Source organism: Callionymus lyra, chromosome 8, assembly GCF_982586985.1.
Source record: "Callionymus lyra chromosome 8, fCalLyr1.hap1.1, whole genome shotgun sequence".
Classification (NCBI taxonomy): domain Eukaryota; kingdom Metazoa; phylum Chordata; class Actinopteri; order Syngnathiformes; family Callionymidae; genus Callionymus; species Callionymus lyra.
This window is the reverse complement of record NC_141825.1, coordinates 26,105,107-26,123,312: the sequence shown is the minus strand read 5'-3', so window position 1 is coordinate 26,123,312 and position 18,206 is coordinate 26,105,107. Positions and strand designations below refer to the sequence as shown.

Below are 18,206 nucleotides of genomic sequence, written 5' to 3'. Positions count from 1 at the left end.
TACATTTTATTTATATTATTCATTCATTTTTAAAGACAGCAGCATAAACGGAACAGCAGGTGACAGCATTGTAGATTTCTCTCACACACAAAGTAGGAGTGAAAATAAAATAGTGTTTTTCTCCCAAACAGAATCATTGTTGTAAATGAAGTTATTTTGTAGCTAAACAACAAAGTTCAACACTTTTGTGAACATTATGTTGTGAATTGCTGAACCGCCCGAGCTAAACACAGACTCTGAAAGCTTATCTTCACAATAACAAAGGTGTATTTGTCATTAAATAGAATAAGACTAGTGTGTATCATGCCTTACCCTGAAAGTTACAATTACAATTTATTATGAGACTTTGACCATAACATGGTTTATTCATCATATTAACTCTGACTTCACGCTCTCACTAGAAAAACACTTTAATTGAATTTAAAAATATTCATAATTTACCATCTTAGCAAATAATTGTATATCAGAGTTCAAAAACCTCAGGTTTAAAGGAAAACAAATCAAATATTTAACCATTTGTAAGTAGCACTGTGTATGTAAATGAATTTTGATTGTACTGTAAATGTTTTACAATAGTTTTGCACTATAGACTTTTATTGTGTATTTTCTAATATTGTAAAAAAAAAAGGCCCAACCAGGGACAGGAGTTGAAAACTAGCACAAGCTAAACATTATTTATGCAGCACATCAATTTCAAACGTGTATTGTAACTATGTTGACTGCATCATCCCTCAAAGATAAATAAATACAAAACTAAACTTTCACTTCAGAGTGTAAGCAAAGATAATCTGGAATCTTATCTAATAATATGTTGTCTTTCTCTCATATATGTGTGATTTATTTATTTTTTAACTCTAAAAAGTATTTCAAAACAAATTAAAAAAAACGTACCATGATGCACTGCTGGAGCTAAACCACGACTCTATTCTAACGAGACTATTGGTCGCGGTGCTGCCAGAGCCCGCCTTCCTGTTAAAACAGCCAATTAGATCTCATGGTTCCGCCCTCTTCCCTCGCCTGTCCAATCAGATGCACGCACCGCTCCAGGAGGCGGCGCTATATAAGAGTCCGATGACGTGTTTGCATCTGACAGTCGACGTCGCAACGATGGCGGAAGTTAGAGGTGAGTTTGTTCTCAGCGAAGGTGTCATTGTTTGGTGTCTCGTTCTTAAACTGTCACGTTTATTTGATCTTATCTCGGAGATACGTTTACGGTGTTAATGTTTGTGTTCGGCGAATAAAAACGCATTTATCTGAACAAACATCAACAGAAGGAAACACGAGAAATGTCAAAAATATCCATTTAATTGTATTTTATTTGTGATGTTATGAACCTATTTATGATGCATTTTAATAAATACTTTGTTTGCACGGAAACAATGTATTATTTTTGATCGTTTTTCTCTTCGTGACAAAGTGTTTTGATTTTCAGCCGCAACTGTGTTCATGGAATATTATTAAACTGATAATATATTTAAAGTTTGCACGTCGAACATGAATAAACAAAACAAATAAAGTTAGAAATAATTGCTGGAAAAATAAATATTATACAGATTTTTATATATCATCATCTTCAATAATAAAATAATTTCCTTGAAATGCTTTAGACGAGATTAATCTGTGTTATTTTTAAAAAGTTTTCTATAAGTAAGTAAGTAATTTTTATTTGTATAGTGCTTTTCCAGACCAGGGTCACAAAGCACTTAAACAATTAAAACAATATTCAATAAAGTATATACTTTAAAGATCAAGATAAAACTGAGAACACAACAGGAGTTCCAGAAAATCAAGGAAAAGCCTGAACAAATAAAAACGTCTTAAGATATTAAACTTGTTTTTGTTTGCCAGTGTTCCAGCTGACCTGTGCCGTGCAGAACTATGCCTGGGGCAAGATAGGTCTGGACAGTGAGGTGGCCAAGCTGGTGGTTGGTGGAGACCCACTGTCCGTCATCGAGGATCAGAAACCATACGCCGAGGTAAACAGTTTATTAATCAGAGGAACTATTGCTATAATGAAGCTCAATTCTACTATAGATATGTGAAATATAATGTCTTGTATCGGAAAGAATCTGCATATCACGATACACAGGCAAGGATACGATATATAGTGATACTGTAGTAACAAAAATGTATTTGTAGTATTGTCGAGTACTTGACTCTGGTGTTGTAATGGTATAGTAACAAGTATATATGTGTAGTATTGTCCAGTACTTGACTCTGGTGTTGTGATGGTGTAGAAACAAAAATGTTTTTGTAGTATTGTCCAGTACTTGACTCTGGTGTTGTAATAGTATAGTAACAAGTATATATGTGTAGTATTGTCCAGTACTGACTCTGGTGTTGTGATAGTGTGGTAACAAGTATATATGTGTAGTATTGTCCAGTACTTGACTCTGGTGTTGTGATAGTATAGTAACAAGTATATATGTGTAGTATTGTCCAGTACTTGACTCTGGTGTTGTGATAGTGTGGTAACAAGTATATATGTGTAGTATTGACCAGTACTTGACTCTGGTGTTGTAGTATTTACAGACCACATGACTCTTGACGAAGTCGTAACTACTTTCATTTGTTTTCAAACCAAAATATGTCCAAACATCAGCTTTAAAAGCTGCTGGAGTCACTGTATCCTCTCGTACTCAGCCACCGCAGGGATTTCATTGTTCCTTTAGCTACCATAACCTTAATGTCTGCTTCCATCTAGCGGCCGGTTTTTGCAACCACAATATGATCAAACAAAATAGAAGTTAACATTTTACTATTTTTATATACCGGTATACTGTATATATGTTTTGAGGGGGTTGTTCTTCTACCTTTATGACCTCTCTGTGCATTTGAAAGTGATTCTTCTCGATAGTTTCGTGCCAGGCGTGTATTAAACAATCAAAAAACCTAATGTTGACCTGGAGATAAACTGGTTAATGTTTGACATACAGCTGTGGGTGGTTCAGGATTTCTGCCAGTTCCAAAAAATGTGGTTCAAGTTTGGCCTCGATGAGGTTTTGATGCTTTTAAAGCGGGAATGATATCGACTTTCACGATAGTCTACGTTAGTTTTTCAGCAACGAGTGAGAAGTTTTTCTGAAGCAAGAAAGAGATGGAAAGACAGACGTGGGTTCGATTCGAGGTGGATTTCAAATGGAGACCAGATGGACCCGAGAAAGAAACTGTCAAATAACCTCAAAATATACGAAGGACATGATTAAATACATGTACATATAAATAAATGTAAATAACTTCTTATCCAATTGTGTGTGTGTGTATATTCATCACTTATTATACAGGTAAAGGCAGCAGTTACAAAGTACTATTAATCACTATATTATAAATAAATAAATGCATGTAAAAATGTACGAATAAATGTAAAAAATATAAAATGTCTAAAAAACGCTGCCATTTTTATAAAACTCCCACAATCACAAAAACATACAGAGGTTGATTTAGAACTTGAGGGAAAATTGTCCGTAGGTATGAGTGTGTGTGTGAATGGTTGTGTGTCTTTGTGTGTCCTGAGACAGACTGGCGTCCTGTCCAGGGTGTCCCCTGCCTCTCGCCCTATGACACTGGGATAGACTCCAGTCTCCCTGCGACCCCAGTAAGGGATGAAGCGACAGAAAATGAATGAGTATAAAGGAAATCTATGAATAAATCAACGTTGGAATAATTAAATACATTATTAAACATTAATGAGTGAAAGTATATACATCATTTAAGGTATAATTACACAGAAATAGATCAGGCGACATTTTAACATGTATTCACACACGTATTTAAATGTATTTATACCTTCATTATTTCTAACGGTGTCATGTATCGTCCTTCACACACGTGTCGCCCCTACAGTTGTGGATGGGGGCTCATCCCAAGGGTGACGCTCAAATCAAGGACAACAGGATCCCACAGACCACCCTGGGCCAGTGGATCGCCCACTTCCCCGCCTGCCTGGGCTCCCGGGTCAAAGACGACTTCCAGGGCGAGCTTCCCTTCCTCCTCAAAGTGCTGTCCGTCAACACGGCCCTGTCCATCCAGGCTCACCCCAACAGAGTGAGTCTCGTACTGACCTGAAGTCCGTCTCTCTCTGACCTTCACCCTCCCGTGTGGTCAGGATCTGGCCGCTCGGCTCCACCACCAGTTCCCGGAGCACTACCCCGACAGCAACCACAAGCCGGAGATGGCCATCGCGCTCACTCGCTTCCAGGGCCTGTGTGGTTTCAGACCCCTCCACGAGATCCTCGGCTTCCTGAAATGTGAGTCGCCTTCGACGAAGACCCCGTGCCGTGTCCCAAATCGCATACTAGCGTACTCAAAGTTAGTATTTTTAGTGCATAAGTGTGTCTCAATTCTTAGTATGCGAAATGTAGTGCTCCATACACACTAAATTGTCACTAAAACACACACAAAACTGAGTATGGATCGATGGACACTTTCTACACTAAACAACTCCATCTTAGTGACGTTGTAAACAGAAGTTACGTCATTTATATATATATATATATATATATATATATATATACACACACACACACACATATATACATATACTTACAGGTGTATTTTCAGCAGCAGTAGGAGGATAAACACGTCTTCGGTGCTGATACCGGCATAAATATCTCGTGGATATTTAGATTCTCATATTTTTTCTTTATTTCTTTTTCCAAACTTGCAAAACGTGCTGCCAGCAGGTGTCGCTAGTGTTCCTACAGCTGGTTGAAATCATCCTTAAATAGTAGTAGAAGAAGAAGCTGTCGCGTCATTTCCTGTTAGTTTGTAGCAGCAGAGTTTGATTTGAGACATACTATCTGTGGAGGATTAGTTACTAGTTAGTATGTACACTATCCTGATGATACTAACTTCTTGTATACTAAGAGAAGTATGTTTGAGACATACTATCTGTGGAGAATTAGTTACTAGTTAGTACGTACACTATCCTGATGATACTAACTTCTAGTGTACTAAGAGAAGTATGTTTGAGACATACTATCTGTGGAGAATTAGTTACTAGTTAGTACGTACACTATCCTGATGATACTAACTTCTAGTATACTAAGAGAAGTATGTTTGAGACATACTATCTGTGGAGGATTAGTTACTAGTTAGTACGTACACTATCCTGATGCATACTAACTTCTAGTGTACTAAGAGAAGTATGTGATTTGAGACATACTATCTGTGGAGGATTAGTTACTAGTTAGTACGTACACTATCCTGATGATACTAACTTCTAGTATACTAAGAGAAGTATGTGATTTGAGACAGAGCAACAGCGTTGAGTATTTCCATGTGTTTGCTGAAGCCGTCCCAGAATTCCGAGCTCTGGTGGGGAACGAGGCCGCGGAGGAGCTGCGCTGCAGTTCCGAGGACGGGGGGGAGTCCACGGGTCGGGCCCTGAAGAAGTGCTTCACCAGGATGATGAACTGTGAGAAGAAGGTGTTTGTGGATCAACTCAACATGCTGGTGAAGAGAGTCAGTGAAGAAGGTGAGCAGTGGTTTCTGGATCTTCTCTCTGTGACATTTTCAACAAGCAACAGTTGAAACAATAACATTTGATTCATGAAACCAGACGCTGGAAAAGTGTATCATGAGGTCACAGCAAAACAAAAAAAAAAGTGTGATGGATAATATTAATATTTAACTAATTTAAGTAATTAAAGGTTCTTGTTTGATGACTTTATTTTACTTTTTTATTGAAGAATATTTTTATTTTAAATATTACACAATTATAATAACTAAGCTAGTTATTTTGCTTTATTTGATCATTTAAATTAAACTTTTGCATTTGTTTGTTTTTTTGGTTATAAGAAAATATTTGAATTATTATAAGGACTATATTGTGATAGTGTAGTAACGAGAATATATTTGTAGTATTGTTGAGTACTTGACTCTGGTGTTGTGATAGTGCAGTAACAAGTATATATGTGTAGTATTGTCCAGTACTTGACTCTGGTGTTGTGATAGTGTAGTAACAAGTATATATGTGTAGTATTGTCCAGTACTTGACTCTGGTGTTGTAATAGTGTAGTAACAAGTATATATGTGTAGTATTGTCGAGAACTTGACTCTGGTGTTGTAATAGTGTAGTAACAAGTATATATGTGTAGTATTGTCCAGTACTTGACTCTGGTGTTGTAATAGTGTAGTAACAAGTATATATGTGTAGTATTGTCGAGTACTTGACTCTGGTGTTGCGATAGTGTAGTAACAAGTATATATGTGTAGTATTGTCCAGTACTTGACTCTGGTGTTGTAATACTGTAGTAACAAGTATATATGTGTAGTATTGTCCAGTACTTGACTCTGGTGTTGCGATAGTGTAGTAACAAGTATATATGTGTAGTATTGTCCAGTACTTGACTCTGGTGTTGTAATAGTGTAGTAACAAGTATATATGTGTAGTATTGTCCAGTACTTGACTCTGGTGTTGTGATAGTATAGTAACAAGTATATATGTGTAGTATTGTCGAGTACTTGACTCTGGTGTTGTGATAGTGTAGTAACAAGTATATATGTGTAGTATTGTCCAGTACTTGACTCTGGTGTTGTAATAGTGTAGTAACAAGTATATATGTGTAGTATTGTCCAGTACTTGACTCTGGTGTTGTGATAGTGTAGTAACAAGTATATATGTGTAGTATTGTCCAGTACTTGACTCTGGTGTTGTAATAGTGTAGTAACAAGTATATATGTGTAGTATTGTCCAGTACTTGACTCTGGTGTTGTGATAGTGTAGTAACAAGTATATATGTGTAGTATTGTCCAGTACTTGACTCTGGTTTGAACTACAGTCGCAGCAGAGAAGGACACGTCAGGAAGCAACGGTGAGTTGTTGCTCCGCCTTCACTCCCAGTATCCCGGAGACATCGGCTGCTTCTCCATCTACTTCCTCAACCACATGACCCTGGAGCCGGATCAAGCCATGTTCCTGGGAGCCAACGAGCCGCACGCCTACCTGTACGGAGGTCAGAGGTCCTGCATGTAGTTCAGGGGTGTGACGTGGTCCCGGGGTCACCGACGAGATCCTTCTCTTCCAGACTGCATCGAGTGCATGGCCTGCTCCGACAACACGGTCCGGGCGGGACTGACGCCCAAGTACATCGACGTCAACACTCTGTGCGAGATGCTGGACTACAGTCCCTGTCCGGCCGCTTCCAAAATATTCCCGTGTGTCCAGGACCCGTCTGACCCCTGCGTCTCCCTCTATGACCCCCCGGTGCCCGACTTCACGGTCATGAGGATACAGGTGAGTGAGGATCATGGTTTGATTTACGGTCAATAGATCAATAATTGCTCATTAAATCTTTGTTTCCAAAAACTACTAAACATTTCTGGAGTAGTTGCAGCACCAGTGGCCTCGTGTACTGAAGGGTTAAACACACACAAGTTGGGTCACATATTTATATGAAACACGATCAGATCATCAATACTCTTTAAGTCACTGATTTACACTTTTATTCTTGTTAAACTCATTTTGAGACATTTTCAAATGAGCCCCTGATCGTCTGTAAATAAAGTATTATTGTTAATAACCGTGTATATAAAATATAAACATTTACACGGAGCTCGTCTGCACTATTTAAATAAATATGTTCATGTCATGTTTAAATGAACGAATATAAACAGTTAATCCAGTTTAAATTCATGTTTTCGTTTGTTTGTTCTGATCGTGGGGAGAAAAATCACGACTCATTTAAATATGTAAATGAGTGGAAAGGGACGAACAAGTATACGATTAATTCTACGTTGATCGGGATGTAGAAGGAAAAGTGACTAAATGTGAATATTTATGTTCTGCACCATCTTCTGGATATAAGTTTCCGCACATATTTAGTAGAAGATCTACGAACTTCTTAGTTCATGAGGCCCCTGGTCTGTCATTATTGACCTCTGACCTCTTTTCTTGGTGTAACTTCCAGGGTTTTTTAGGGTTTACTTCCTGGATTGTAGGTCGTTTCACACTTGTGCCTGTTTGACAAATGATTGATGGCACTGGTACCATAAAATGGTTGAATTTTAATTTAATTTTTATTGAAAACATTGTTTTTTGAGCATTTCATAATTTATTTATTAATTTCTATATTTTAAGGTTGAATTAAGAAATTATCGAATAATATTTTTAAATTATTGAACTTTAACGTTAAATTAAAATGAATATATTTATATGTATTTGCTTTGACACTGAGTGTAAAAATAAATACATCATTTAAATACATATTATAAAATCCATAACCAATTAAATTCAAAATAAAAACATTAAGTAAGTAATATTTATTTATATAGCGCTTGCTCTGTTAGTGCTTCTGTCATTGGCTGAGAGTTTGACATTTTTACATTGAATTTAAGAGACTTCTAATTGAGAAATATTGAATTTAGAAAGTTTATTTTTTACTTATTGAAATTACAATATCAAACTCTGTGTAAAAAATTTAATAATAATCCTTATAAAATATTTTTTATTTTGTTTTTCAACTATTAAATAAAACAAATGTTACTTTAAATAAACTTGTTATTGAATCCAATTATTAAAAAAAGAAATTATCCAATGCTATAAAAACATTTCAATATATATTAATAATATTAAAATTCCAATTACTTAATCACCAAATAATCAAATTCTCTGTCGCGACTAAACAAGTCGACACCGACCTGATATTTTCACGAAACACGATCCCAGATCCTGGATGTTTTCTCTCCGCTCACCGATGGTTCCGCCTCCAGGTGCCGGCGTCGGTCAAGCAGTACACGGTGGCGTCAGTGGACAGCGCCAGTATCCTCCTGGTCGTCCAGGGCGACGCCACGGCCACGTCGGCCGCCGCTCTCTCCGACATCGCTCTGAGGCGCGGCGCCGTCCTGTTCGTCTCGGCCAATGAGAGCGTCGTTCTGCACGTGACCTCCAAGTCTGGGATGGTGATGTTCCGGGCGTGTTGCCTCCTGTAGCTGCTGCCTCATGTTTACTAGTTGTTTTCCTGCACTGGACTGTCCAGGTTATTCATTTTATCATGTAGTTTTAATAGTTTTACTATAGTTTTAAACGGTTGCTGCGCATATTTGATCTGAATAGACGTTTATGCAGTTTTACTGTATTTAAGAATCATGTATTGCAGTGTTTTACCTTCATAGAGGAGCTTTTATGGAAGTATATCGGTGCCATCAGAATATTGAGTGATATATTTAAACTTTTAATATTTTTTGCATCATTTAATCCATTTCGTTTTATTGTATGATGTATTTAAATTTATATATGTAAAGGTTAAACTTATTTTAAACTGATTTAAAAACATGGAATATATCAAAATAAATGTATTAAATGTATATTATCCCAAAGGGTTTGATATTCTAATATTCCAATCATTCAAAAATATATTTTCTAAATTAAATATTTTTTAATCTGAATCTTTTTAAATTAAATATAAAAATGGTGGTAAAAATAAGTCAAAGATATGTAGTAGCAAAGGATCAAAGATCTGTACTATTGTTTAGTGTCACTATTATACTGAGTGCAATATTGAATTAAAACATATATATTTTCTAATTCGTTGATTTCAAATATCAAAGTCAAAACAAACAAAAAAACAGAAACAAATAAAACAAATATTTAAAATAATATTTGTCTGCATTTACTGGATTTGTATTAAAAAAGAGATTTTTTTTAAAGCAAATATTTTTAAGAAATAAATAAATTATACATTTAAAAAAAATCCGACCAAATAGACATTTTTGAATTAAATTACTCCAAAAAAGAAATCAATGGTTAAAAAGAACAAAAAAATGTTGATAAAGAAATTCAACATTTTAAATCTTCAATATTCTGATGACACAGTAACTTTAATAAGCTTTAATAAAGTTTTTCCCTCCACAACAATCCTATAGTTTATTATTATTATAGTGTTATAACACATGAACCTCTACATCATTGTTTTTAACCAGACTGGAATTCATGGTTGTCATGTTAAAGTATCACGAGAACAGTTATTGTGCAACAACAAAGATTATTATAAGATTATATACGTCCTGAGAGAAGCAGCTTCACTTGAGCTGTAGTTACGAACGCATGTCGTCTGTTACTCTGTGAGAAATCCTACCAGGAATGATGAGAATGTTTTTATGGCCGTTTTTAAAACGTGCTCCTTTAAATACTTGAGTCGTGTCCCTACATTTGCTTGTGCCCTGACATGAGATGAGGTCAACTGTACCGACTAATCTATCTTGCATTAAACGACCATACGTGTGATTTCGGCCTGTTTTTGTTTGTCTTCCTGACGGAGCAAGAGTTTGAAGCTGAAGCTGCTGTAGCATGAAAATGGATGAAGAGATGATTGTGAAATAAACGGTTATGAACTCTACTTATGTTTGTTAAAATGAAACTTTTCTTTTCAGTAGTATATTGTTTGTATCGACACATCATGGACACGACATTCATTCATTTTCTACCGCTTTATCCCTTGTGGGGGTCGTGGGGAGACTGGAGTCTATCCCAGTATCATAGGGTGAGAGGCAGGGGACACCCTGGACAGGACGCCAGTCTGTCTCAGGACACACAAAGACAGACAACCATTCACACACACACTCATACCTACGGACAATTTCCCCAAGTTCTCAATCAACCTCTGTATGTTTTTGTGACTGTGGGAGGAAACCGGAGTGTCCGGAGTAAACGCACACAACACGAGGAGAACAAACTAACTACACACAGAAAGGTCACAAGTTGGCCTGGAAGTGAACCAGCAACCTTCAATCTAATGAATAAATAAGAGTCGAATGAACCGTGCTTTTACTTTTCTATAAAAATATGTCTTTATTATTTTGGGATGTAAATAGAATTATATGCCTGAACACAAATAGAGTAAAACTGTCTCAAATGACATAAAAAGTGGAAAAACCACTGACGTGAGGAACTAATATCAACTCAAATCGTCTCGTGTCTCTTGTACCTTATCGTCCATGGAGAACATGTTCCTCCTCAGCAGGTCCGGCGAGGGCTGAAGGACCTGGTAGACGGCCTGGAGCGCTCGCACGTCCTCCAGGGCGTCGTGGGCGTCGTAAGAGACTCCCAGCAGCTCCTGGACCAGCTTCTCCTGCCTGAAGCTGCGCAGGCCGCGCTGGCGCAGCATCTGGCGGGCCAGAGGCAGCGTGTCCACGCAGCCCGACACCGACGCCGTGAACTCACGCCGGAGGTCCAGCTGGTCCAGGGCCCGGGACAGCACCGGACAGTCGAAGCGACGGATGTTGTGTCCCAGCAGCAGGGGGCGCCCCAGCGCTCGCAGGAAGACGATGAACGACACCAGGACCTCGCGGAGGGAGTTGGTGCGGACCGGCTGCCGGTTCTGGTACAGTCTCCGGTTCTTCACCCTGAAGCCGGTCACTTTGGCGGCGCCGTGTTGTATTCGCGCCGAAGGAAGGACGTAGAGGTTCAGGGAGTGAGCGCCGCTCACGGCGGCGAGCTGGACGATGTCACAGTCACGACCTGGACAGAAAAAACACTATTGTATTCTCAGGTATAACGTTGTTTTCTACGATATTGTATAGATATTTAACAGCAATGTATCAATTTATATAAATGATAAATAATAAATCAGGTATAATTTTCATCATAGTTATTTTATTGCAATATTTGAATAAATTGTATATATACTGTATATAAAATAAATCGATTCGAAATTTTTTTTATTTACAATTAACATGCAAGTACTGGGCATTTAATTATTTTTGTGTTGCAAATAAATTAGTTCCTTTGCCAAATGAACAATGAAATCCCGCAAGATCCCTGCAATGACTGAGGACGAGAGGATACAGTGACTCCAGCAGCTTTTAAAGCTGATGTTTGGACATATTTTAGTTTGAAAACAAATGAAAGCAGTTACAACTTCATCAAGAGTCATGTGGTCTGTAAATACTACAACTCCAGAGTCAAGTACTGGACAATACTACACATATATACTTGTTACTACATTATCACAACACCAGAGTCAAGTACTGGACAATACTACACATATATACTTGTTACTACACTATCACAACACCAGAGTCAAGTACTGGACAATACTACACATATACACTTGTTACTACACTATCACAACACCAGAGTCAAGTACTGGACAATACTACACATATATACTTGTTACTACACTATCACAACACCAGAGTCAAGTACTGGACAATACTACACATATACACTTGTTACTACACTATCACAACACCAGAGTCAAGTACTGGACAATACTACACATATACACTTGTTACTACACTATCACAACACCAGAGTCAAGTACTGGACAATACTACACATATATACTTGTTACTACAGTATCAAAATATACCACGATATATTGGAACATTGTCGCTGTATCATGATACGCATCGTATGAAGATGTAACTACACAATACTTCTGGAAGAATATTTACATGCAATATTATTATAACTCGTACACTGATATAAGATCTTAGCAACAGTATAAACATTGAATACATTCATTGAATTAGCTTTAGCTTCTACAAAGTTATTATGTTATGTTTTATGTTGTCAAGAACCTGCAGATACTAGGTATGTGTGTATGTTTTGTGTACACGATTTATGTCACTTATGATAAGTGACATAAATCGTGAACCTGTTGAAGTTCTAATCAAATATTTATGAAATTATTCATTAAAATATTTATTTAAAAATGTTAAGGAAGAATTTGAAATACTTATAAGTGTAGTAACATTACACTTGAAGTTATTTTAATGAAATATCGCTTGTAAATATGTTTCAAACTAATTATTTTTACGGTTTAAACATCATGAAGCTGTGACTAGAAAATGTAGGAATATTAATAACACAATATTGTTTATAGTTTTTAACAATAGAAGTTTTAAATATAGAGAAACTCACCCAGTCCTGTCGTCTCCAGGTCGAAAAACACCAACGAGCTCGAGCCAGATTCAAGCTCCTCGCTGGTCTGCATCTCTGGACATCACTGAAGGAACGTTTCACGAACTTTTGTTTAAAATGGATAATATTTGTTCATCTTTGAACGAGAGTCGTGAAGACTTCACTTCACGGTCGAATCTCCCGCCGTCACTGAGGATTCTTCTTCTACGCTAAAAAAGCAGTGACTGTACACAGCGCCCCCAGTGGCAGAGAGTAAAACATCTCGTGCTCTTCTTTGAGTTTGCGACGAACTTGAGTTAATTTCTGGCTTTCACTGAATATTTATAGAATAACAGAATATTATTATAGACATATGTCTGCATCACTTGATTTGTATCACAAATAAATACATAATTGAAGCGGAAATACAACCTTATTAAAGCAGCTCTGGGTAGTTTTGTGTACATTAATATTTTTGTACTACAATAACTAGTGACGACACATCAACTTAAAACTAGTTGAATGACTCGTATACTGTGACTTATGGTGTTTTTGTGTGATTTTTATTTTCACTGTAAACGTTTTTGATGGTGTGAACATGATACATATCTACTGGTTGTGGTGTTTGTAAATAACATAACTTTAATTTGTTTTTGTTTGTAAATAATATAACTTTAACTTTGTTTGTAAATAACATAACTTTAATTTGTTTTTGTTTGTAAATAATATAACTTTAACTTTGTTTGTAAATAACATAACTTTAACTTTGTTTTTGTTTGTAAATAACATCACTTTAAATTTGTTTTTGTTTGTAAATAACATAACTTTAAATTTGTTTTTGTTTGTAAATAACATAACTTTAACTTTGTTTGTAAATAACATAACTTTAACTTTGTTTTTGTTTGTAAATAACATAACCTTAAAGTGTTTTTGTTTGTAAATAACATAACTTTAACTTTGTTTTTGTTTGTAAATAACATAACTTTAACTTTGTTTTTGTTTGTAAATAACATAACTTTAACTTTGTTTTTGTTTGTAAATAACATAACTTTAATTTGTTTTTGTTTGTAAATAATATAACTTTAACTTTGTTTGTAAATAACATAACTTTAACTTTGTTTTTGTTTGTAAATAACATAACTTTAACTTTGTTTTTGTTTGTAAATAACATAACTTTAACTTTGTTTTTCTACAGTAATTCACATCAACCAGTAGATATGTATCATGTTCAAACCATCAAGAACTTTTACAGTGAAAATAAAAATCACACAAAACACCTCAAGTCACAGTATACGAGTCATTCAACTAGTTTTAAGTTGATGTGTCATCAATAGTTATTGAAGTACAAAAATATGAAAGTACACAAAACTACCCAGAGCTGCTTTAACTTCTCGAGATCTTATGTTTCGTCCTCCGCGTCCCTTTATCTTCTGTTCTCTCTTTATTATTGCGAGTGTTGGAGACAAAGAAAAAAAAGGTACAACTTCAATTTGACTTGGCTTATTTTAATAAGCAAACAAAATTTCCCTATAAATATTTCATATTCTGTTTACAGCCATGAAGAATGTTTGCATCCTCTTTTTTAATGGTTAAAAAAGAGACAAAAACAGATGAAACCATCGCCCCGTATACAGAACCATGTCCGGACAGTGGGTCGATGGAGCGGTGGCAGAACCAGACACATGCGGCGACACAGAGTAGTTCATGAAGATAATATATCCTCTTAAAACCAAAGTACATCCACGACAAAAGCTGATCATAAATAGTACATACATAGTATAAAAAAAAACAACGAAAATAAACAGCATGCTTTCCAGTGACACGCTTACATTTACGGACGTTTCCCTGGCTGTGTACAGAAGTAACAATACAAAGATTTCATCGTCAAAAACCGAACATCAGGAGTCTTGACCTTATTGTTGACCCACGATGGATCGTGACTGCAGTGTTTGCATCAGCAAAACATGGTTGAAACACAACACCAGGCCTCAATAAATAAATAAAGTAAAATAAAAAGAGCCACTGGTCCGGTTTCCCTTTTTTATTTTTTGCTTCGACAGACATTTGGCAAAAAATGTTAGATATCGTTGAAACGAAAGTCAACCGAAGAGATAATGGTCGACATATTTGGGCATTAGTGCAAATGCGGGTCACAGTGTCGGATCCGTCACCAGCGGAAGAGTTCGGGCGACACGTGGACCTCTTATTATTGTCTTATTATCGACGCGACTCAACCAGATTCACAGACGCTACTTTTTTCACAGTCGCCGTGGCAACGTCGGCTCAGAAAACAACGGAAAACGTCCGACCCCGAGGCGTCTTCTTCAGCAAAGTTACGCTTCAACTCAAACTCGTCGACCTTGAGAACTCATTTTCCCAGAAGATAAATATTCAACAACAACAACTGAACAAAAGATCTTCTCCTGGCGGGTCCTTTGGCTTCTGAACACCAGGAAAAAAAAAAACTCCATCAAGTTCTGACAAAACACTGACGTCCTGGACAAGCAGGTGGATCATCACAGCCCGCGTTGTTTATTCTTTTAAAAAATACTGCTGACAACATTTAAACAACAAAAACAATATATTATTCTCAAACAATACTTACAATATATCCATGAGAAAAGAAAAAAAAAGAGGCGATAAAAATGTGCAACGAAAGACGAGCGTCTCCCTCGGGCCTGTAAACTGGGTCTGATGCCTTCAGCGAGGGATGAGGTTCGGAAAAAAAACCAACAACCAATAACAGAAAAAAACGGTTGCGATAGCTGCCGGCGTAACCATGGCAATAGTCATCGGGATCAGAGGAATTTGTCTTTATACGCTGATGACATCATGCTTTAGCTCCGTGAGTACGAGATCAATTCTGTCTGATCCGGGGTCTGCTACACAAAAGTGAGATATTATTCTTCATGTGACGCTACACTTGAGTTCACAGTGCATTACTCAGGGGGGGGTCTCAAACTCAGGTGGCTCGGGGGGCAACAGGGTCAGGTTTTGATGGTGGGGGTTCTGTGGTTTTTGGCCTGAATTTTGGACCATTTCTGTCCATTTTTTGGGCGTATTTTATTTAAACAACCACTTTAACGATGCAAACAAATATAAAAAAGGATTTCTGTGGTTTTTCAGCCTAAATTTTGGCCATTTCTGTCCATTTCTTTGGCGTATTTTATTTAAACAACCACTTTAACAATGCAAATAAATATAAAAAAGGATTTATGTGGTTTTCAGCCTAAATTTTAGAACATTTCTGTCAATTTCTTTGCCGTATTTCATTAAAACAACCACTTTAATGATGAAAACAAATATAAAAAAAGGATTTCTGTGGTTTTCAGCCTTAATTTTAGACCATTTCTGTCAATTTATTTGGCATATTTTATTGAAGCAACCACTTTAATGATGTAAACAAATATAAAAAAGGATTTCTGTGGTTTTTCAGCCTAAATTTTGAGCCATTTCTGTCCATTTTTTTTGCATATTTTATTTAAACAACCACTTTAACGACGCAAACAAACATAAAAATAACATTAATTGTGATTATCTTTGTTACTGAACCATCATAACTCATTGAACCTGTAGGGCCCCCAGAACATCATGTAGTTGAACCTCTAGCCACGAGGTTGAGACCCCGACTCTACGTAATATATAATATAAAATAATATTTAAAAAAAAGCACATGTGAAGAGAATTGAATTGATGGACAGTGACGGACGAAAGTGACATCTTTGTTTCCTTCAAGGCTCAGAAACTGAATCCCATTAAAACCAATGATAATACGTAGAAATACATGCTTCAGGGAACTGCTGCGTTCCCGACATGGCGGTCAAGTATATTGTAGGTAGACATTGCGTGGCACTGCTGTGTCACCAGTATGGCTACATGTCAGTGGTGCGAGTCGGTTCATCATCTCAGCGATACATCAACGCACAACGGACTGTCTCGGTTCGCCATGTTTCAATCACAGTCAAGTACTCGGACAATACTACAAATATATCTGTGTTCCTAGTAGGGCTGCACGATATTGGAAATAAGTGCGATATTCGATATTGGTTTCTTGAATAGTGATATTAATATTGGATATAGGTCCGGGGGTTTAAAGAAGGAAAACGATGATATTTCCCTTACGTTTATTTCTGCGCTTCAGTGCCGACATGATGGTATAAAAATATCTCTTATAACGCTCAGTTATAAGGGACTTGCATCAGTTTTCCCGCCAAACTGAGCGACATCAGAGAGGAGCCGCCGGCGCGTCGGGATATCACCAAATCAATAATAAATCCACCTCCTTGTACACGCACACATAACACTTTATAAATGATGCTAACAACTTAGCTCGTTAGCATACGGTGAAGACGGACAGGTTTGTTTGGAAGTTCACGATCTTATAAGAAAACAACTGAGACGAGATGAAAAGTTCTTACGTGTTTGACTAGATCCTAAGTTAGTATTACTTCTGTGTATATACTGAGCCATGATGCGTCGCCATAGCAACCGAGCCTAACAAGCTGCGCCGCACAGTTGACAGACAGACGGAGACGTAAACAACAACGAGACATAGAAGTACAAATTGACAACTTTACAGAACGTGACACTGATTGGTCGAAGTGTGTATTTAAGAAATTCTTGATTTATACAATAAAAAATGATAAATTATCGCACATGTTTTCGAAATACATATCACATGTGCCAATATCGCGATATTAATATTTTTTCAATATATCGTGCAGCCTTAGTTCCTAGAGTACCACAATAAATGGCGATTTATCCAATTGTTGTCCCTGTATCATAGTACTTATCATAACACCAGATTCTTGACACTGTTAATAGTTTAGAGTGACCGAGTGTTGTGCTAGTTAGCAAAACTCGCTAAAATTAGCTCCAACAATAATTTTGCAGAAGATAAAACCCTTTAAATTCCTGATGAGAACAAAAAAAGGAGTATGTTAGTACACGGTCTGAGTAATTAGCCATTCGTTTACACATTAAAAACACAACTTAAATAGCGATGATGTAAAGTGACTTCTAGTCGTAAAGCATTGATTTTATGAGAGATGAAGAGGAAAATGAATCATGGCGTCTGGACCACCTAGTGGTGAAACTCTAGATGACTATTCAGACGTTCCAGGGAAAGACTTTTGTTGTCAGTTTACAGTAAAAACGTGTCGGAAGTTTGACTCGAGCTCCGGAACTACAGTATTTTTCTTCTGCAAAATGTTCTTAATAAATCTCCCAGTAAATCACAAATAATGACACGTCATCATTCGTTCATTTTGGAGTCTATCCCAGCTAGTTCAGGCGAGAGGCAGGGGACACCCTGGTCAGGACGCCAGTCCGTCTCAGGACACACAAAGACAGACAACCATTC

General features: G+C 36.9%; 3 protein-coding genes across 3 annotated transcripts in view; 1 reads left to right on the top strand and 2 right to left on the bottom strand.

The window, feature by feature from the left end:
* The first annotated feature begins 1,086 nt into the window (after window positions 1-1,086).
* Window positions 1,087-10,337, top strand: mpi (mannose phosphate isomerase). Its single transcript, XM_087797087.1, has 8 exons — window positions 1,087-1,123; window positions 1,849-1,976; window positions 3,844-4,044; window positions 4,106-4,247; window positions 5,294-5,476; window positions 6,783-6,956; window positions 7,029-7,237; window positions 8,713-10,337. The coding sequence occupies exons 1-8, from the start codon at window positions 1,108-1,110 to the stop codon at window positions 8,929-8,931; spliced, it is 1,272 nt and encodes a 423-aa protein (XP_087653213.1). The 5' UTR covers window positions 1,087-1,107; the 3' UTR covers window positions 8,932-10,337.
* A 506-nt stretch (window positions 10,338-10,843) lies between these two features.
* Window positions 10,844-13,023, bottom strand: plex9.2 (PML-like exon 9.2). Its single transcript, XM_087797656.1, has 2 exons — window positions 12,866-13,023; window positions 10,844-11,458 (listed from the first exon to the last, which is right to left on the bottom strand). The coding sequence occupies exons 1-2, from the start codon at window positions 12,936-12,938 to the stop codon at window positions 10,896-10,898; spliced, it is 636 nt and encodes a 211-aa protein (XP_087653782.1). The 5' UTR covers window positions 12,939-13,023; the 3' UTR covers window positions 10,844-10,895.
* Window positions 13,024-17,503: 4,480 nt separating this feature from the next.
* Window positions 17,504-18,206, bottom strand: part of LOC148074400 (unconventional myosin-IXAa-like) — a 59,766-nt gene continuing 59,063 nt past the window's right edge. Inside the window, exon 41 of the mRNA XM_087796614.1 lies at window positions 17,504-18,206. This exon is cut by the window's right edge and continues 786 nt beyond it. The gene's annotated coding sequence lies outside the window, so the exon portion shown is untranslated.

Coding starts and splice junctions, on each gene's coding strand:
- mpi (XM_087797087.1), top strand. Junction 4,045..4,105: donor TCCAGGCTCACCCCAACAGA/GTGAGTCTCGTA, acceptor CCGTGTGGTCAG/GATCTGGCCGCTCGGCTCCA. Junction 6,957..7,028: donor GCACGCCTACCTGTACGGAG/GTCAGAGGTCCT, acceptor CTTCTCTTCCAG/ACTGCATCGAGTGCATGGCC.
- plex9.2 (XM_087797656.1), bottom strand. CDS start 12,938: ATGCAGACCAGCGAGGAGCTTGAATCTGGCTCGAGCTCGTTGGTGTTT. Junction 11,459..12,865: donor CCTGGAGACGACAGGACTGG/GTGAGTTTCTCT, acceptor TTTTCTGTCCAG/GTCGTGACTGTGACATCGTC.